The sequence below is a fragment of the Panthera pardus genome, unplaced genomic scaffold (assembly GCF_024362965.1).
Source record: "Panthera pardus isolate Hobbes unplaced genomic scaffold, ASM2436296v1 HiC_scaffold_20, whole genome shotgun sequence".
In the NCBI taxonomy this organism is placed as follows: Eukaryota; Metazoa; Chordata; class Mammalia; order Carnivora; family Felidae; genus Panthera; species Panthera pardus.
In genome coordinates this window covers 88,973,532-88,995,004 of record NW_026526766.1, presented here as the reverse complement: position 1 = coordinate 88,995,004, position 21,473 = coordinate 88,973,532, and the positions used below count along the sequence as shown (strand labels likewise).

The following is a 21,473-nucleotide window of genomic DNA, read 5'->3' as shown; positions in this document are numbered from 1 at the left end:
GAGCGGAGCTCTGTTGGGATTTGAAGGAGGGAGAGTTAGAGGAGACTCCGTGGCCCAATTAAACTTCCCGCAGGAGAAGATGCTCGAGCGGGACCTGAAGGAAGGGTGGGAATGGGCGCAAACACTGAGATCAAGCGGTAGGACAGTGGTTTGGGGGCATTTTTTGTCTATGGGGAGATCTTATAACTATTTTGTAGTTGGCAAAAATTATTTCACGTCTATAGCAGTTTCCTAGAGGGAAAGAGAAATGCCCGGGTGTGGCCATAAGGAACGATGATTTTCTTTTCTCTGGCAGTCCTTTGGCTGATGCCACTTAAGGGATGTTTCTTCCTGAGATTCTCGCAAAGCCAACGGATGATCTTTTTGTCGACCACCCTGATATCTCCTCTTCAAAGGTTTCTCTTAGGTTCCTTCCGTCATCATTCCTCCTGGTGCAGTTTGTGAGCCACGAAGGTGTTTCCCGCCTTCTGCTCAGAGCATCTCTGTGGGTTGGGTCCCAGCTGGTGGGCCCTTCGTCTCCGTCCCCTAGGGTGCTGGGACAGTGGCGGAGCGGTCTTTGAACAAGCAGCGGGCTGTTCAGCGTGAACAGTGAGTGGAGGGACCTTCTCCCGCGCTGGGGCGTCTGTGGTGCACGGAGACGTGTGGCCGCTGGACATTCTCCTCGTTACGGGACCCTCCTTCCTTTCTTAATGTCTCAGCCCCTGACACCCAGGAGTATTCCACGCTAAGGCTGTGAAGCGTGGCCACGACTGCCGAATTCTTCAGGTGCTTTCAGGATGTTACCATTCAATGCAGGTAGAAATCAAGCATTATGTAAACGTGTCTGCCTGCCTCCTTTTCATCTAGTTCTGGCCAGTAGTTTAACAGTGTGATTGACGCTTTGGCAGAATCCCCCACGAGCACTTTGGCAGAAGGTGGCCGTCTTGGTTGAAAGAGGCCTCACCTGGCCCTGCTGGGAGGAGGCGGAGGAGGCTTGGAGTTGCTAGAGGGGCCATCCCCCCACCTCCTGCAGGATGGCACCACCGATGGCCCAGCCCCTAGGGGAGACCAGTTCTTGTCCCCTTCAGCAGCCCTCTTTCCAGCACCCAGCACTTTCACTCATACTCTTCTCTGAGGCAGCCCAACCCTGGCTCTCCCGGGGCCCCTTTGGTAAATTGTTCTGGTTTCTAAGGGGACTGGAGTTTGCTTTCATTGCTTCTGACTGCTCTCTTCTCCTGCTGGAACACGCACGGAGCGGAATGAGTGGCTAAATGGAAATTGTAGATCTCCTGGAAAGTGTTTGCCCGTCACCTGATTCTGAAGAGCTTCTTGCTAGAGCTTTGTTTGTTTCAGGGTTTTGTTATAAGCAGCTTTGTTTTCAGAAGCTGTCTTAATCATGTCTTACAGTATTGTATCTTTTCCTTCAAATTCTATCTTGGGCTGCTCAATATCTCCTTCATTCTTTTTCTCCCCCAACCTTTTTTTTTTTTTTTTTTTTTTTTTTTTGAGGGGAAGAAGGGGCATTCCACAAATTTTCCATATTTTTGCCCTTCCTCTCTTATGGTACATAATATTTAAAATGGAAAGATAATCCTTTCCATAATTCCTAGAGAAAAGTACCTCCGGTTACTTAAAAATGTGTGGAACATATATAGAGTGGACATCTGGGCCTCCCCCTCCCCAATCAGCGAGGCATCCGCAAGTAGCCGGGCCTTCCGTTTGCGGTGAGCGGTCGACGCCTCCGCCAGCAGAGGCCTCCTCGCCCCTCATCCGTTGTCCTTCTGGAAATGCTCTTCATGAGTGCGGGGCTCTGGCAGGCCTGCCATGGTTATGGTGCAGAGAGTGGAGCTCAGCCCACGTTGGAAGGAATTCTGGTGAGCTACAGACCATTCGAGCTCACGTTTAGAGGCTGTTTCGGTAGAGGATCCTGCGTGCTGAAATGCCACGCACCCGCTGGCTCCTTGTGGCCCATCTAACATGAGTGTTAGTCTGAGAACGAGAAGCGTGTAGTGCTTTTGACCCATGATTAGCAGCTAGGAGGAGGGGAGGGAGGGGAGGGGAGGGAGAGGTCAGGGTCCTGCGGAGGGGGGTGGGGGGGGGGTGGCGGGAAGTTTGAAGAAGCATGTCAGCTCTGGAAATAAGCACATAAACTGTGGCGGGATTTTTATCTGTCATGTTTGGAAAATGGAAACAGTCTTATAACGGACTAGAATATAAAGCTGCGTATGGTGTATGTTGGATTTATAAGGGCATAGATTCAGGGGAGCGTTTGTCACGAAAAGGAGGTGTGGGTCTTCCGGAGAGAAAGGGTTAGAAGCGAGCCCTTGTCTCCGGGAAACCGGTTCTGTATCAAACAGTAGCTTCAAGTGACGGCCGTGCTTCAGAGGGTTCACCTTCTTTAAGAAACTCTTCTCTTGCCCCCAGCTCAGCCCTCTCCTCCTGCTACAGCCGGGTGTACCAAAGCCTCGCCAACCTCATCCGCTGGTCTGACCAAGTGATGCTGGAAGGGGTGAACTCAGAAGATAAAGAGGTGGTCACGACGGTGAAAGGGGTCATCAAGGCCGTGCTGGACGGAGTGAAGGTAGGACACGGGCTGCCAGCGGCCTCCCCGCTGGGCGTCTGTCACACAACAACTTGTTCCCAAGCTTCACGCGTTGGGACGAACGTCTCCGAGCGTCTCTGGTGTTGCTGCTCGGTCCGACGGCCGTTTAATTCTCTCCGGGACAGGTGGCTCTCAGAGCACTAAAGCCTTTGGCCTGATCGTCTCGATGCTGGAAAAGCTGCCAGAAGCGGTCAGCCTTGCTCGAGCACGTAGTCAGCCCCCAGTGAGGCTCTGTGGTACAGCTCTGACTGTGTGTGCCTGCCTGCTAGACAGAACGCAGAGGAAGTTGTCTCTGCGCTGACTGGTCGCAAAGCTCTCAGCAAGTCGACCGCCACCGTTTCACATTCTGAGAACTTCTGTGATTCTTGGTAGAAAAGTCGGATTGAGATGAGTAAGGAATGAAACTGGGTCTGACGTTCTGGAATTTACCGGCCAGAGAGGTCAGGAACAGCGTGATGGGAAATTACGAAACCCAGTTGTGGTGGGAAGCAGAGGCCACAGAGGGTCCGGGATAAACTCTAATTGACACAGTAGGTCCTATGGGTGAGGAGCAAGACAGGATGTAAGTACGAGGCGGCCGAGGGCCTTCGGGTCGGGATTCGTGCCGTGGGCAGTGGGAAAGTGGAGACCTGCAGGTCCGCGAGGCCATGTTAGCAGTGGAAAGAGGGCTAGCCTGGGGCCTGCCCGGCTAGGTTTGAATCCAAGTTCACCACTTACTAGTCTGTGAGCTTAAGCAATCTATTCGGTCTAGGGTTCTACACCTCAATTAGCTCATCTGTGAAATGGGTATGATGATAGTGCCATATACCCTAGGGTTGTGGGAAGTGTTAAATTAATACATGGAAAGCTCTTAGAACAACACCTAGTACATACTAAGCACTCAGACTTTAGCTGCTATTCCCTATTAATTTTGTGGTGCTAGGTGTGTGCTTTGGAGGCCAGTCTCTTGGCTTAGGGGAAGGAAAAAACAGCTGTGTCCTCCTCCTTTCCACGCCCTTCAGTTCAAAGTCGTAGCTGAGGTGCTTAACCTAGGTCCAAGAAAACCTCCTTCACCACTCAGCCGTCCCAGCAGATTCCTAAAAGCTGTCTCCTTGGATTGACGTCCCACGGAAGTTCCGGAGAGTCGAGTAAGGATGCCCAGATGGTAAAAGTCACAGAGGGAAGGCTAAGAAAGCCTCGCTTAGCATTACGACTTGGTCTAGAATGAATCATGTCGACTGGGGCCACATAAGTAGGGCCGCTGTGTCGGTGGGACGTCAGGAAGCTCATGTAGAGAGAGGCTCGGCTGGATGCCACCACGTCTCCTCTGCCGGCCCAGGCTCTGTGCATTCCCCAGAGCATATTAGGTCCTGCCATGTCTGTGTGGGCCAGGGAGACTTAAGGGTAAAGGCCCAGAGTGGCCCGTCCTGTAAGGCCTGGTGTCACTTTCCAGATTCTGGAGTGTAGCCATACGCATTTTCCCCGTCGCTTTCCCCTGGAGCTCTTGGAGGTCGGCAGTGCAGAATGAGACGTGACCTGGGTCGCACGTCACCAGCAGAGCGTGTGGAATTCTGGCTCACGCACCCCTTGCTCTTCCTGCCCAGGCTTCTGGAAATGCTGTTGTTTTGCAGGTGACATTGTTCAGGTTTCCTTCTACTGAATTATAACGAGATGTGTGAAACAAGTTAGAGTGCCCAAAATAGACGAGATGGAGTTTCTGTGTGTGAAGCTTTGTCACGTTCCCAAGTAACTTCTCGTTTATGGGATCGTTAAAGCACCCCAGTATCCACTGAAAGGCGTGTCGAAAAGAAAAATTTCTCTGATTTTTCAAACTGACCAATGAGAGAGGGAGAGAGGAACCTCCAGATTATGAACCTGTCCGTGTCTGGACACAAAGAACATTTCCACGATTTTTTTTAAGTTGTTTATTTCGAGAGAGAGAGTGCAAGTGGGGGAGAAGCAGAGAGAGAGGGAGACAGAGAATCCGAAGCAGGCCCTGCACTGTCAGCGCGGAGCCCCATGTGGGGCTCGAACTCATGAGCCGTGAGATCGTGACCTGAGCCGAAACCGAGAGTCAGATGCTCAACCGACTGAGCCACTCAGGTGCCCTTCCACAATTGTTTTTAAAATACTTGACCCAGGGGCGCCTGGGTGGCTCAGTCGTTAGAACTTCCAGCTCTTGATTTTGACTCGGGTTATGATCCAAGAGCTGTGGGATCGAGCTCTGCAGGGAGCATGGTGCCTGCTTGAGATTCCCTCCCTCCGTCCCTCGCTCTCTCTTTCTTTCTCTCCTCCCCCTCCCCCTTTACCTCCCCCTCCCATATTTTCCCCCTCCCTCCCCCTCCCAAAATAAGAAAAATAAAAAATACTTGACCCAGAGCGAAGACTCTAGGTGATGACCTCTCTGGGTCCAGTTTTGTTTCATTTATTCAGGATTCCCTTCTCAAGAGCCTCCTCGAGTGCCAGCCGGTGCCATACGATTGGGAATGTAGTGATACCCCTGCCACAGTCCCTGACCATTAGCTGAGGATCTGCGGAGGGAGAAGGACAGCGGAGCTTGTCATTCTGTAATCACGACGAGGTCTAGTGTTATAAGAGAAAGTGGCACGTGGCCTCACTTGGTCGGGTGTTTGGCTCACCTTCCCCTTTCAGGGTGGTCAGAGACTCTGCCCTGAGGACGAGACGGGCCAAAGGCAGAAAGGGGTGTGCAGGAGTCGGCCTGCCTCTGGAAGTGTGTTGCAGCTGGAATCGGTCGAGGGAGCAGGGACGGTCCGAACACTGTGCTGTTGGCGTTTGTTGTTGAGATGTCATAGTAGCAACAGCTGACGTTTAGTCCCTCCCGATGCTCATAACGACTCTTGCCGTGGGTGTGATTGCCCCTTCGCAGGTGTGGGAACAGGCCGAGGCAGCCCAGTGGTCAGCGGTGAGGTCGTGACTCCCACCCGGGGCTGCCGGACCCCAGACCCCGCGCGCCTCCCGTCACCCTCGGCCCCCCCCCACGTGAGGGAGACCCAGCTTAGCCCAGGGACTGCCTGTGCGTCCCCCCTCGCCGCCAGCCGGCCTCCAGCCCCTCTCCTGTCCCCATCGGGCTGAAGACACCGTATAAGCCTGGGTCGTGGTGGGGTGAGTGAGCGTCAGTTCGCCGGCAGGGACGGGGCCGCGCAGAGATGTGAGGATGTCGTCATCCCGCTCGTAGGAGAGAGGTTGGCGCGTGCCTTTAAAGTGACTCACCATCTTCCAAGTAACTCATTCAGTTGTTAACTGGAATTCTTTTTTTGAACGGTCGAAGAGGTATTTTCAAACAGGGTTGCTGTGCTTCTGTCCCTGAATGGGGGTAGCACCTTTTATTATTTAAAGCCCTGAGTAAATGTCACTTGCTAGCTCTGTAACCTTGGGCAAGTGACTTGTGTGAGTTTCGAGTAGATTTTTGAATGTTTACCCTGAAGAACTGGAGAAAGGTCAAGAAAGAGAACGTATATGAAGTACCTGGCCAGTAAGTGCTAGGTGCCCAGTAAATGGCGGGTAGGCACCAATCACCATGGAAATGTTAGCGTCCGGGATGGCTTGCGCGCGCCCGTCTTTGACGGTGCCTGCGGTTCGCTTCCGTGCATCTCCGGTCGAAAGACAGACCTGTCGCTATCACCTGATCTGGCCCCGGGCAGGTGCTCTGCTGGTGGGGCCTGAGGCCCAGAGAGGATGGTGACCGTCTGAGGAAGGAATCGAAAGGCCCTCGCTTTCCCCAGCACCCGGCTCTCTGCGGCCCAGCCTCTCTGGCTCCAGCAGGTGACCCGGCTTGTCCTTCGGAAGCCAGTGTGCCAGCTCTTCGTGCCCTTCCGTCTAAACATCAGCCTTTCTTCTTGTCTCAGGTGCACCGTCTCTTACCCAGCTCCCTGGGCTCCGCTTGCCCTCTTGGCACGCCCTCCCGGATGTCAGTTCTCAGACCCAGAGCCTCTTTCCCTGGCCTCCAGCTCCCCCCGGCCCTTCACACACACACTTCTGTTTTTCAACCTTACGCCGACAGCCTTGGAGGAGAGCACCTGCCGTTCTGTCGTCACCACCCGCACTTGCGCTCGTGTGCTGTCCCGGACCCCCTGCGTACCCCTTAACCGACAGAATAGAACATCTAGCCCATTACTCTACCAGCAAAATGGGTTTATTCGGGAATAGCAGACAATTGCAATGCGGGACCTGCGAGCCGGGGCAAAACCACGGGCAAGTCCAACAAAGAGAGAGGATTATTTTAGGAGGAGGACGCTGGGAGGGGCTGTCCTGACCCGGAGACGGGCAGGAAGGAGTTCAGGGTGAGGGCGGTTTCTCACTGGCCGAGTCGCCGGGGTGGAGGGTCTCTCATCGGAGACGCCGGGCCCGCCCTTCCCGCTGGGCCTGCGATCACAATGCTCTCCTGGTGAGGGTGCCTCTGCTGGGCTCTGTAAGCGACGATTCCTCCTGTAACTGATGTCATTGGTGTGGCTCCCTTCGTGACCTCCCAGGTCCACTTTTAGTGAGCTTTGCCTGTCTCAGTTTTCACTTACAACGGGAATATTTTGTAGGAAGTGTTTTTCTGACTACATCAGTCAGGATTATGTTCGACTGCAAGAAAATCCACAATAATACTGGCTTTTAAACTTATCTCTCCTTCATGGCCAAGAAGCCCACAGACGGGCAGTCTGAGGCTAATGACACTTTCACAAAATGGCCAGGCATGTGGTCGTCTCCCATCTTGCTTTCCTGCCATCCTTAGTTAGCACGTGGCTTCCACCTCACGGTCCCGAACGAGTGCTCCTGCTCCATCCATCGTGACTGCATTCCAGCCAGCAAGGAGGAAGAGAGAGTAGGAAGGTGCGCCCTCTCCGTTTCAGGATGCTTCCTCAAAGGCCTCACAGAACTCACTCACACTTCATCGATCACAGCTTGGTCACATGCCCAGCTGACATTCTGCTAAAGAGGAAGAACAAGTCGTGGGGCAACTTGCTGTCCCTGCCACACTGACATCTCAAGCCATCTCTTTTATTCCTCGTTCAGCCTATTTTTTAATTTTTTGATGAAAACGTTCAAACATTTGCCAAGAAAAAAACGGGGTAATGAAGCCCCCTTACGTAGCTCCTGGCCAGTCTTGTTCCTCTGCCTGCTCCCCGGGATCGCTGGAAGCAAATCGCAGATCCCGTCCTTCCTCCTGGAAATGCCCGTGCAGAGCTTGAGGCCACGGCAAGCTTTTTCTGCAAAGGGCCAGGGAATAAATACTCGAAGCCTCTCAGGCTACATACCTTCTCTGCTGCCTGTGGGTCTCTGTTGCATGTTCTTTGTCGTTGGTTTATGTAATTTTTTTTTTTCTTTTTAAAGAATTCTCACCTTGAGGGCCTTACAGAAAGCAAGCCCTGGGCTGGACCCCACCCGTATGCAGGGCGTAGTTTTCTGGTTTTAAACAGTTTGCTTTTCAGTTCAGGGTCCAGATAAAGCCCGTATGCTTCTTAGTGCATTAACATGCATCTAAAGATCGCTTTTCTCTGTTTGTCCTTGCAGCTTACTTGTGTTGTTAGGAAGGGTTACTGCTGTTACAGGTCTCCCACGTTCTGGATTTTGTGCTGATGACATCCAAACAGTGTTGTCTGGCATGTTCCTCTCTCCCCTGAATTCCCTGTGAAACTAGAGGCTGAATCAGTTTCAGGTTTTTGTATTTCGAATGCTCCCTCAGTGCTGCCCTCACCTCCATCAAGAGGCACGTTTCCTTTTCTTTAAAAAAACAAACAAACAAACAAACTGTTTTATTTATTTACTTATGAGAGAGAGAATGAGTGTGAGCAGGGGAGGAGCAGAGAGAGAGGGAGAGAGATGATGTGAAGCAGGCCCAGCAGAGAGCCCGATGCAGGGCTCAAACTCACGAACCGTGAGATCGTGACCTGAGCCGAAGTTACACGCTTAACCTACTGAGCCACCCAGGCGCCCCTCCCTTTCTGATGTTAGTAGCCATCCATGATTTTTGCCTAGATCTGTTCACTGATTTAGAGTTGCAGAATGATGAGTTTCTAATTCTTCGTGCCGTTCTCTCATTTGCTGGGAAACACTTAAATCACAGACCTCCCTTGTAAACTTATGGTTTTCCTGAGTGATCATTCTCAGAGAAGAGGCAGGATCCATGCTTAATTCCTTCCTTTCTTTACCACTTTTCAAAACAGTGCCTGTCTCCTAGCACCCTTTAACATGACCAGTGAGTTGAGCTGTTTAAAATCTCATTTTGAACTCATGAATTTACACGTGCTGGCCGTGCTCCCACCCACTGTGCTTGTCCCTCTTCCTGGTCCCCAGGCCCCATCTTTGGCCACTGAAAACTTTTTTAGGCTGTTTCCTGAGTTCCCTGTGATATGACCCTAGAAGTCTTTGATAGTCTTCTTCGTAGTTGTCTTGGTATGAAAATCTGTTCCAGGCTCTTATCGTCTGGTAGTTGTTTTGTTTGGGGGTGGTGATACACAGCTTCATTGAGCTGTAATTCCCACACCATATAATTCACCCACTTAAAATATGTATGGTGATTTTTCTTTTTACTATATTCACACACGTGTACAGCCATCACCACGATCCATTTTAGGACATTTCGTCACCTTCAGAAAGTAACCGCCTACCCTTTATGCTCTCCCCTCCCCCCTCATTTCTCGCCATCCCCCACCGCCCAGCCTTAGGCAGCCTGACCTCTATAGATTTGCCTATTCTAGACATTTCGTATGCAAGGAATCGTATACTCTGTGGCCCCTTGAGACCAGCTCCCGTCACTTAGTACAATGGTTTCAGAGTTCACGCATGCCACAGCATGTATCGGTACCTCCTTTCCTTTTCTTGCCAAATGATATTCCACTCTGTGGGTGCACCACGTCGCATTGTTTTCTCGTGGCCATCCGGACGTCTGAGTTTCCACCTCTCGGCACCCCTGAGTGAGGCTGCCGTGAACACTCCTGTACACGTTGTTATGCGGGTGTGTATTTTCATTTCTCTCGGTGGTACGCCCAGGAGCACAGCGGCTGGGCCACGCGGTAACTCCGGGCTGGAAGCGGCTGCGCCATTTTCCACCCCATCTGCGGTGGATGCGGGCCTCAGCCTCTCCGGCTTCTCCACGGCCTCCGTTCCCACCTGTGCTTTTTGGCAGATGTTCATTTCCCTGCGGGCTAATGATATGGAGTCCCTTTTCGTGTGCTTATTGGCCGTCTGTGATCTCTTTGGAGAAATGTCTGTTCAGGTCCTTTGCCCGTTTAAAAAAAGTCTTTAATCTTTATTTTTGAGAGAGAGAGAGAGAGAGAGAGAGAGAGCAAGCGCATGAGTGGGGGAGGGACAGAGAGAGAGAGGGAGACACAGACTCCGAAGCAGGCTCCAGGCTCTGAGACATCAGCACAGAGCCCGACGCGCGGCTCGAACTCACAAGAGCAAGTTCATGACCTGAGCCAAAGTCAGATGCTTAACCGACTGAGCCACCCAGGCGCCCGCTTTGCCCATTTTTAAATTGGGCTTTCGTTTTATTATTGAGTTATAAGGTACCTTGTACATTGCTTACCACAGAACTGGAATCAGCCGTTCCTTTAGGGAGCCCTGCTTCCCTTTGCTGGGAAGTCCCATTTAGAGACCACACTGAGGGCTGATGTTCTCATCGCTGCTGGTGGGTCGCGCGGTTAGTTTCTGGAAGACAAAGCACATCTGGAGTTTCCGCTGGTACTTCCAATTCGCATTCAGCGCCACCGGGGTTTTCACTTCACCTCCTCAAACGCGTGTCTTAATTGTTTTCCTCCCACACTGCATCTGAGGTCTCCTCTGGCTGCCTTGTCTTTAGTCCGTTTGAGGAATGACAGCCAGTGTCTCGCGGCTGGAGTGGCCCTCGGAGAGCTGACTCCGGGGGTCCCTCGCTGCCCAGCCCCACTTGTTCCCCAGTGCTTGCTGCACAGGAGAAGGAGGCCGCTTCCTCTGCTCTGTGGCTGCCTCACCCCTCAGACTTCAGGTGGGAAGGTCCCTTCTTTTCACCATGAAAAGGCTAGACACCCCTGTGATTTCATTCTGCTGCTTCGGTCCAGGAAACTCCCAACTGGTGGCCTCCGTGTGGTGTCCTTGGCGAAGGACTTGTCTTAGGACCGCTGAGCAGCAGAGGGGCCCTGTCATGGCCTGAACCCAGAAGACTCACAGGGCCAGAAGGTGACCGAGGATGGACAGCGAGGGGCCGGGGTGAGGGGGGAGCAGGATTGGTGGCCACTGCCCGTAGACTGGTGTGCTTCTCAGGCACGGCGTGTGAGCGGGAGGGTTGGCCATGGTGTGGTGCCCACTGGTACGGGCAGCATGGCGGCCGCTCTTAGGAGTGTTGCCCATGGCCGCGCCTCGTAGGGGCCCTTGTGCGGCCCGTGTGCTCTCTGCCGGACGGGGGCTTTGTCTTAGTGCCAAGGAGGAAATGGGAGGACCACAGCCCATACTTTGACTTGTTGAAGGTCCCTCAAGATGGGAACATCACTGTGACCATTTTCAGTACGACTAAAATGAGCACAGAAATAAAGTATTATGCACTTAGAAAGATACTTTTCCCAATACCCTTTGGCTTTTGAAGACTGCTTTTCAGTGGATCGGTCGTTGTCTGGTTCACGGTCGCCGGCTGTGCGCACAGTCTGGTCTTTTCACACCTGTGCCTCAAGAGGGCTGAAGAGTCTGACGTCCCTCTCGGAAATTCTGCCTTTAGTAGGAGTCAGGCTCTTGCCGCACTGCCAATGGCCAGCTTTGAACGAGATTAGGTTTTTGGTGCAGTAGCCAGATATGCGCACCTTCTGGAGGTTCCCTTCTGTGTCCTTCTGGGGCCGGAAGGGTGGTAGGGGTGGAAAAGCCGCCTGCCCCTTTTGCACCCTCCGTGAGCCAAGGCTGGCAGACCGGCGGAAGGGAGACTTTCCGCCACCACGTCGCCGTGTGGGAGTTCGGGTGCGCGCTTGTGCCGATGTGCCCATCGTTCCGTGACTCCTGCACCGTTGCTCAGCTGCCCCTCCAGAAAGGTGGCATGCTAATCATAATTGCTCGTGAATCAGTGAAGAGTTAGTGGAACTTTCTCCTACGTCAGCCGATGCGAGTACACATACTTCTCTCTGTTCTTCGCCCTGCTTGTGGAAAAGAGTAATGTGAACATGGGCCTTCCAGGATGCTTTGGTCTGGCCCTCTGACCCCCTCTGACACAGGGATGCTCTTCTGTGCGGCCCGGTGACTTGCTCCCCCTCCCACTCCCTGCTTTCTCTCCTCAACCCGTCATCTGTCTCCTTACTTTCAGTCGCGTCCTGGCCGTAATCACCAGCTAGGTAACTAGTGTCCAAGTGCCCATGAGATTTTATTTAACTTGTAAATTGTCAGAACAGGAACATAGGAACATTCTCCTTTCTCTGTCTAGTACTTGACTCAGAGATCTGACTTCTGTGTCTCCAAGAATAGGCAGCCGCTGTCCTGTCCTAGAGTGGGGTGATGCTGATTCCAGCTGCACTGAGCATGCCTTTGGTTGTATTTTCTCGTTTTAATTAGTATTTCAGAAGTAACACGTGTTCATTATAGAAAATTTACAAAAACGCAAAGAAACGAAAGCAAGAAAATTAGGGGTGTTTCATAGCCATACTTTCTAGATGTGTATTGTTCCCATTAAAAATTTTTTTTTCAGTGTTTGTTTATTTTTGAAAGAGAGCGCATGAGTTGGGGAGAGGCAGAGAGAGAGGGAGACGCAGAATCCAAGGCAGGTTCCAGGCTCTGAGCCGTCAGCACAGAGCCCAATGAGGGGCTCAAACTCACAGACCGTGAGATCATGACCTGAGCCGAAGTCGGACACTTAACCGACTGAGCCACCTGGGGGCCCCTTCTTGTTTACGATTTATTTCCAAAACATACTGTATGTCTGCCATGGGACCACCTGGAGCTATTTGCCACCAAACGTTGTATTACATTTTCTTTCCGTGATATCATATATTCTCACGAGTTTGATTTGTATTGGCAACGTAATGGTCTGTTGCTTGGTTCTGTCATAATGGACACAATCTGTATCTAATATTAACTATTTAATTACAGAGCATTGAGTCTAATTTTATCTATTACATATAATGCTGTGATGACCATCCTTTGCAGCTTATTTTTTGCATACATCCATGACGTTTTCCTTGGGCTAAATTCTTTTTTTTTTTTAATTTGTTTTAATGTTTATTTATTTTTGAGAGAGAGAGACAGAGAGACAGAGAGAGAGAGAGAGAGAACGACTGGGGGAGGGGCAGAGAGAGAGGGAGACACAGAATCTGAAACAGGCTCCAGGCTCTGAACTGTCAGCACAGAGCCCGAGGCGGGGCCCGAACCCACAAACTGTGAGATCATGACATGAGCCAAAGTCGGACGCTCAACCTACTGAGCCACCTAGGCACCCCTCCTTGGGCTAAATTCTTTTAAAAAGAGTACAGATATTTAATTTTGACACATACTGACAAATCATCCTCTAAGAAGGCTGTTCTCAAAGGACTACTCCTACCTACCGTGTCTGGAAGGTTGTTTTGTTACCATCAAAGCTGGAGAGTCCCTGATGACTATTGAGCACTGATGTTTATGTCTGTGAGTTTCCTCTTTGGTATTAGTTTTGATGTATTTGTCTTTTTCTTCTGGTTTTCATGTTTCTGACAGAATCCTTGTGCTAGGGAGGATATTAACCTTGCCTTAGCCCATGTGTTGTGATTCGTGTCTGTGGCATTTTGAGTGTGGAGAGGCTTTGCAGTCTCATTCAGGGGCATGTCGATGTTGCCCACTCACGCCCATTGCTGCCTCCTCTGTAACTTTAGAAATGGATATTCATGCTGAAATACTGAACCTTCCCCCTGCCCCCAGACGCAAACAGGTCTTACCCAGATGTCCATCAACAGGAGAACGGGTAAAGAGACGTAGGTTTGTGCATACAGTGGAGTATATAACTCCGCCACGAGAAGGACCAGATTACTCGTGCGCACGATGACGTGGGTGGTCACACTGAGCAAAAGAGAAGCAGAATAGAGACAGGGCAGGGCAGGATGGTGGTTGCCCGGAGCTGTAGCTGCTGGGGGAAGTGGCTGGTCACGGGCACAGCTTCTTTTGTGGGGGAGCAGAAGTAGTAAAAGTCGCAGTGCTGAGCGCAGCCCCACCGCGAGCAGACAAAACCATCGCGCCGGCGATTACGGCACGTGAGTGAGATCGCCCCACAAAGCCGTTCAGACAAGATGCGTGCGGGAGAGTGCATACCGTAACGGTTCCATTTATGTCAAGCTCTGGGCAAATGTAATCTGCGAAACAGAAGTAAAACCATGGTTGGGGTGGGGCAGAGGCTCTGGAGAGAGCAGCGGAAATGTTCGGTATTTTTTGAGTGGTATTTACACGGGTATTTGTGATCATCAGACCCCATCAAACTGGGGAAAATTGCATTCTAGTTGAGAAAAAAAAAAAAAAAAAACAAGCAGGCCCTGATCTTTCTCTCTTTTTCTGTGTAAAAAATATATTTTCCAAAGTCACGTCTCCACTGGGTAATAGGCCGTTAACTCTGTCGGTCAACAAAGATGCTGACCAGTCATCTCGGGATACCAGCTGCTGCCACACCCAGGGCCACCTCGCTTTGGGAAACCACCCTCCCCATGCCGGAGGTTTGCTCCTTAACATAGGCAGCGCCCTGCACGTTACAGGATGTAATTTAATGGCTTTCAGGAACTAAAGAGTAGTTCTCCCCCCACAAACTGGCTGGGAATCTGTTCTGCTGGAATGTAATTTCAGTGTTAAACTTCGTCATTTTGAGACAGCAGGGTTTGTCATTTCCCTCTTCCAAGAGGAAGTACCTTTATGTATCTTGAAACGTCTCAACACGCTATGAAGGTATTTTTTGGAGGGTAGGGGACATTTTGGGAAGTTCAGATTATCTAAATCGAACAGTACTTGCATTAACGGTGTGCGGGAAGTCTGCAGGCACAAAAAGAGGCTGGGCGGAGGACAGACAGCTGACCTGCCTTGGGGTGAAAACCGAGCAGCAAGGAGCTGTCGTAGTGCCTCATGGCTTCTCTCTTGTGTGGGGTACAGGAGCTGGTCAGACTTACCATCGAGAAGCAGGGGCATCCGTCTCCAACCAGCCCAGTGAAACCCAGTTCCCCAGCCTGCAGACCTGATGGGTGAGTTCTGACTAAACCCTCCAGCCACTGGCCACTTGGGTCTCCCCTTGAGAGAGAACGTGAGCCCCATCAGGTAGGCTGCTGGTGGCCTGTGTTGCTTTAAAGCGTGTCCAGCTCGCTCACGTTTCGAAGTGTTGCCTGATCTCAGGGTTAGCGGTCAGCGTGACTCTTTCTCAGGCTGCCGCGTGAGACCACGACCCCCACCTGCGCTTTTCCGGAGCCACTTCCCTCCGTAACTGGAAAGAGCTTAGAGGGTTGGGTTTTGGGGATTGGGCTTGAGAGAACTGAGCTTCATCAAGAGAGTAAACTGCCGAGGGCAGTGTGGACAGTTTCAAGGCCTTGTAACCATTTCTGCTACAAGCTCCTAGTAAAAATATAAAACATAATAATTTGGAGCATGTCGAGAACCTTTAGACCATGTCTTCTGAGGTTTCCTCTTACAGACAAGGAAACAGATGCAGTCAGGGGTTCCTGGCCGAACTCCTGCTATTTTTGGTGATCAAACAGACTTGAAACCCCATCTGTGCCATAGAGCTCCAGGGACAGGGTCCAGGGCTCCTGCTGCTCGGCCCGGTGCCCTGCCTCGGTTCCATGGCCCGGTCACATCCTGCCCCACTCAGGACCTGCGTGTGCTCTGTAACCTTCTGTAATCCCAGGTTCTTCTCATCCTCCAGCCAGTCTGAGGTCCCCCTGACAGATCGAGAGATGGAGATTCTGAACAAGACAAGTGGCCTGTCCCAGTCAGCCGAGCTGCTTCCAGACTCTACAGATGAAGAGGTCGCGCCCCCCAAACCCCCCTTACCTGGCATTCGGGTGGTTGATAATAGGTAATTTTTTATTTTTCTGGCACCCTCTTCTATTTATGATGTAATCTGATAAATGGATGGGTAGATGAACCAAAACGAAGACGGTGCCATTAGGGTAAGAACTTGGAACCCAACCCCTCGCTCTTTAGAAGCCTTGGAATCTTGATCATCCTTGGGGAGGATCATCTGTGGAGGACGCGAGCCCGGCCCCAGTGCCCGCCCTTGCCGCGCCCTCCAAGAATTCCCAGCAGCTTGCCTCTTAGCCTTCGTACGACTTACTATGGAAGGAAAAGAAAAGATGTTTCTGATTCTTGGTGTTTTGGCATTGATAGGTTTTCTTTTGGCAGCGGTGGAGTGGGACGGGAGTTAAAAGTGTTCAAAGTAGGTGTGAAGTCTCTGATAATGAAAGAATCCCACATTCTGGACCCTGACACCTTTTTAAAGAGCTTCTGTTTGGGTTTTCGGTTTGATAGGATTTCTTAATCTATTTCAGTCCTCCACCAGCATTGCCACCGAAGAAAAGACAGTCAGCTCCGTCCCCGACCCGAGTGGCCGTCGTGGCCCCCATGAGTCGGGCCACCAGTGGTTCCAGTTTGCCCGTTGGAATTAATAGGCAGGTAATGTCGCCCCATCTGGAAGGCAGAGGAAGGCTTTGGGTGTGGGAATTTGGCTCCTGAGGCGAAAAGAAACCCAGTGGTCTTCAGCCCCTGGCAGTGGGAGGACCGTTCTTTCTCTGTACGGGACCACCGGACGGGGTGGAAGTTCCCACATGGGGGAGGAGGTCGGGGTGGGGAGGCTGGAGCCAAAGAGCGTCTCCTGCGGACATCTGAGGCTGGCCCTGGGGCCCTCGCTGGCGACACACTCCCAGCACTCGTAAAGGCTCCTTTCTCAGAAGTCACAGACGCAGCTTGTCACATCAAAGACGGGCCTTTGCAGCCGGTTTCTGAGCTTGGCAGTCTCCTCTAAGTCAGTGTACCGATTCCTCTCCCCTGGGCTCTGCCACCATTTCTCAGAAGTGACTTGGGCCTGGTTTTCATTTCTCCACACCAGGATTTTGACGTGGACTGTTACACACAGAGGCGGCTGTCAGGAGGCAGCCACTCATACGGCGGAGAATCGCCCCGCCTGTCCCCCTGCAGCAGCATGGGCAAGCTCAGCAAGTCAGACGAGCAGCTGTCCTCTCTGGACAGGGACAGCGGGCAGTGCTCCCGGAACACAAGCTGTGAAACACTAGGTGGGCTCAGCCATCTCTCACCTTTCCTGTCTCTCCGCTTCTTGGTGGCCGCTTTGGGGTCATACGGTGATGCCAGTCTTGGTCCTACGACCCTGATCTGTCTCTTTGACCGCAAGATGGGGCTGCCGGTATCTGTCTGTCCCCAGGAGGTTGAACGTTTAGATGGAACAACCATGTGAAACTGCCTGGGAGATGCTCAGATGGTGGCTGTTACTGTGGTTAATCCGTCAGTGTGTGATCTGACTCCCGTGGTCAAAATTAAGAGCCATCTGTGCTCAGAGCTATAGATGACGGGGAGAGCCCCTGACGGCTTTTGACGGACGGTGAGGGCAGGTGGGCAGCACATGCTGACCTCCCGGTCGGTGCCGAGCGCGTGCCGCGGGGGCCGGAGGAGAGTCCGAAAGGCAGCTTGGTGCCAGGGTCCGAGAGCATGAAGCTGTTCGTGTCCCGTGAGCTGGACATTTCACTTTGAGGGTTTAATCAGAAGCTTGTAGCAAGATTTCTTTTTTTTAATGTTTATTTATTTCTTTTGAGAGAGAGAGAGAGAGAGAGAGAGAGAGAGCTTGAGTGGGGAAGGGGCAGAGAGAAGGAGAGACAGACAGACGCAGGCTCCGAGCCATCAGTGGCCGGGACCACGAGATAATGACCTGAGCTGAAATCAACAGACGCTTAACTGACTAAGCCCCCCAGGCGTCCCTGTGGCAAGATCTATCCCAGGACGTTACTCCCGGCATGACTGGGAGTAGTGATGGCTCAGAAGCAAGCTAACTACTCAAGTGTTAGGGAATCCGATGAACCGTCATGCATCCGCTTGGTGGAGTGATACATAGCTATGAAAAGTCAATCATGATGCATTGAGTAATGGCCAAAATCCAAGACCACTGACCTAGTCTTTTCTCAATTGGGTGTTTAAAAAATGAATCCTAGGGGGGAAAAAAAAGACATTTAAGGAAATACGTCAAATTGTAAACAGGTGATAGTTAAGTAATGCGATTGTGGATGAGTTTTATTTTCTTGATTTTGGGGTTTTTTTTTTTTTTTTTTTTTTGCCACATTTCCTACAGTGGTCATGCCTCTTTGTTTCTGTCTTTCTGTCTTCCTTTCTTTTTCTTTCTTTCTTCTCTTTCTTTTTCTTTCTTTCTTCTCTCTTTTTCTTTCTTTCTTTCTTTTTCTCTTTTCTTCCTTCCTTTCTTCTTTCTTTTCTTTTCCTTTCTTTCTTTCTTTCTTTCTTTTCTTTCTTTCTTTCTTTCTGTCTTTCTTTCTTTCTTTCTTTCTTTCTTTCTTTCTTTCTTTCTTTCTTTCTTTCTAATTCAAACGATGGAGGCAAATAAGCAAACAGCCATCTTCCCACTCGGCTTTACTTCTGTAAGCAGGGAGAAGAATGAGGAGTATGAAATGAAGCCTAGAGATGAGACGGGGATGCTGTGTCCTCACGCTGTGATGAATGGCACCGGGTTAAGGGGAGGGTTGGATTGTTTCTTTCTGCGGGGCCTCGTGACTGACGGGTCATGTTCTTCCCGTTGTGAATGCAGATCACTATGATCCCGACTACGAATTCCTTCAGCAAGACCTCTCTAATGCAGACCAGATACCTCAGCAAGTGGCCTGTAATCTTAGCCCGTTGCCGGAGTCCTTGGGAGAGTCTGGGTCTCCGTTCCTCGGCCATCCCTTCCAGTTGTCCCCGGCACCTGGCAGCTGTCCCCAGCAAGAGGGGTCCTCAGCTCCGGGACAGCAGATGGACATGCCGCCTGCCCTCCCCGAGAAGAAGCGCAGGAGCGCGGCCTCGCAGACCACGGACAGCTCTGGCTGCAGGGTGTCCTACGAGCGACACCCCTCGCAATACGACAACATCTCTGAGGTTGACCTGCAGAACCCAGCCTCGGCCCCGTCTGTCCCCTTCACGCCCTTTGCTGCTGTTCTCCCCTTTCAGCAAGGAGGGTCCCCAGCCTCTGTCGAGTTTGTGGGTGACTTCACTGTTCCTGAATCATCGGGTGACCCGGAAAAACCGCCTCCTCTACCAGAGAAGAAAAACAAACACAGTAAGCTTTTGTCCAGCCATTGTCAGCAAGCACATTTTGTCACCTAAAACAGCGGTGTGTTTTATTTAAGCATTAGGCCGAAATCAACCCGGTGGCCTCGTGATTTCCTAAAAGATAGGGCCCGCGGCACGTGGACACTTCCAGGAGCCTTGTCTTGTCCATATTGGTGATGGTTTTCAGAGCCCGATAAGCCAACCTGTCCTTATGGCTGCTCTAAAACCTCGGGCCAAGCCTCCGCAGAGCCCGAGTGTTTGGCCAGAACACGCAGCAGCAAAGAGAGACGAGGGTCCCAGCTTCAGGACAGCATTACAGCGACATCAGGGCAAAGCAGGGTGGACATTTGAATTTAGTTAGAGCTCACCACGCCCACAGAGGGGTTTTCTGAGGATCCCCGAGAGTGTGCACAGTTGCTGTTCAGAGAGGTCCCTGGTACCCCCGCTGTCTTCTGTTTGCAGACATGAAATGTCATGTACTGACTTGGAATCTGAGGGCGCCTGGTTGCAGTTGCTGAGGACGTTTCTTAGACCACATATTTTGAATAGATGATGTTCTTGGGGCCCAGGGATGGAGCTGAGATTTTAGATTTTTGTATTTTCCAACTGTAAATCTGCCATCAGGTTCCTAAGTAGAGTTCTACCGGAGACTGTTTCTCTGCTAGTTCCCGTAACGGCTGCCCCGCCCTCCCCCTCTCCCCACCAGCCAGGCTCTGCTTGGCCCTTCTGCGGCACTGGCTGCCACCACGCAGATGTGTGTGTGCTCGCGTGGGCCACACAGCCCCAGGATTCCCTGGCCTCGAAGCATCCAGCAGAGGACTTCCACCAACTAGGACTTGAATCTCCCTGCCAGGTCCCAAATGAGAGCATCTGATCGGCCCCTGCTAGAATGGGACCCACTCTCAAAGAAGGGGAGACCCGGCCTGGTTACACGCGGCAAGGACGGCCCCGAGGGCAGCCGGATCGGCCTTGTCGCCCAGCTCCTTGCTGGGTGTCACCCAGCATGTGTCACGGCCTGGGTGGTGTGGTCTCCCTGCTGGAGGGACAGCTGGCCGTGCAGACTGATGAGGTCGTTCCCGCCTGTCGTTCGCTCAGGAGAAAGCAGGGCACTACCGGTGGGAGTCACCAGGGGCAGTGCTAGGAACGTCTCCCTCTACGCGAGCGGGTGTCTAGGGAGCTACTGGCCCTTCCCCTCCACCCACCTTACCTTGACTTGAGCAGCGTGCCAGTGTGCCGTCCTGGGCTCACACCGTCTCCTCTCCCTCTCTCCCCTCTCCCCTCTCTCTTCCTCCCCTCCCCTCCCCTTGTCTCCCCTCCCCTTGTCTCCCCTCCCCTTTCCATTAAATTATCCAAACCCAGAATGCAGGGTAGGATTGCATCCATGCAGACCGCGACAGATGTGTGGCGCCTGGCCACGGAGCCAGGGGCCTCCCCTGCTCAGCTCTTAGAGCAGGTCAGGGCACGCAGGGGCTGTAGAGAGGAGGAGGAAAAGGAGAGTCGTCCGCTCTTGCCTTTCCAGCAGCCTCAGGTCTCCGGTGGCTGAAAATACTTTCTGTTAATTTAGACGTCTATTTTTAGGCTTTATTTCTTCTCTCGGTGTCTGTAGCACTTGTGTCTGCAAACCTTTAAAAACTAGGAGCTTAAGGTGTGGCATACCTGGGTTAAGGCTTCCCGCACTGTCGTATTTAGTCCTTACGCCCTGGTCAGGCAGTGATGTTGGCGCCCGTTTTATAGATGAAGAAACAGGAGCGCAGGGGGACTAAGCCTTGCCAGGATCACCTGGCAAGTGGGTGGCAGAGGGGGTTCAGAGCAGGCCTGTGTTTGCCCGGCACAGCGCACGCACTGCCTCCCACGCTAAGAAGGAGAGCGTCCGGCCCTCCTTTGTGGAGACCGTATGGGTTTCAGCAGTGACCCCTAGGCAGCTGGGAGTCGTTTCTGTGCCCTGTGAAAGGACCCCAAACCTGAGGCACAGCCCTCGTCTCCAGTCCGCTCCTCACTCCCTGAGGGGACCCTTGGGGCGTTCCAGGCTTTGCCCCAGTGGAAAACTTGCACAGTTGCTTTGAGAGAAAAAGGAGATCGACATCATCCCTTATATGTGATTAATGCTGGACGAGCTCATACACACGCAGTCCTGGTGTCACAGTGTCCTCCTCCTTTGGGTGGCACTGACATCCTTAGGGTCCTCGGCCCCTCGTGCTGAGGGCAGCCCCACGAGCCCCTTGTGCCCGACAGGCTTCCTAATCACTGCCCTGGGTGCCCGCGGGGAGCACCAGCCTGCGAGCGTCCCCGGTGATGCCGCTGCCCCCTTCTCTGAGCTCTTGGGCTGCTTTTGAAACGGACCCCTCTTCCTCATTCCTCCGGTCGTGAGCCTCACTGCTGTTTCTCTGCTTGGTTAGCCGGTCCCTGCGAGGACTTCGTCAGTTCAGGTCTTGTGGAAGCTTCCCGTCTGAGTCCGCCACAGAGGGTTGTGTGCAGCCTTTGTAGGGGGCACTCGGTAGGCATGTGGGGTCCCCTTCAGAGGCTTGCGTCTTCCTCTGGGGCCTCATGGTGTTGGTGCCGCATGGAAGGAGAGCCTCACGGGGCTCAAGGGGGACAGCGAGGTGCGCTTGTGGCAGCTGTCCCCTCCGGGCGAGACTGCCTTTACGTACCGCGTTTTACAGCCACGCTCTGCTCAGTGCTTGTCGGAGCGAAGGCC

At 52.3% G+C, this 21,473-nt stretch overlaps 1 protein-coding gene across 15 annotated transcripts in view; it reads left to right on the top strand.

The window, feature by feature from the left end:
• Positions 1–21,473, top strand: part of RAPGEF1 (Rap guanine nucleotide exchange factor 1) — a 130,186-nt gene that overhangs the window by 73,100 nt on the left and 35,613 nt on the right. For all 15 annotated transcript variants that reach the window (XM_053908448.1, XM_053908446.1, XM_053908452.1 and 12 more), the window contains 6 exons: positions 2,404–2,560; positions 14,618–14,706; positions 15,381–15,533; positions 16,006–16,129; positions 16,563–16,746; positions 18,279–18,785. In XM_053908448.1, coding sequence (XP_053764423.1) covers positions 2,404–2,560; positions 14,618–14,706; positions 15,381–15,533; positions 16,006–16,129; positions 16,563–16,746; positions 18,279–18,785 — 1,214 coding nt within the window. The remainder of the gene's footprint in view (positions 1–2,403; positions 2,561–14,617; positions 14,707–15,380; positions 15,534–16,005; positions 16,130–16,562; positions 16,747–18,278; positions 18,786–21,473) is intronic.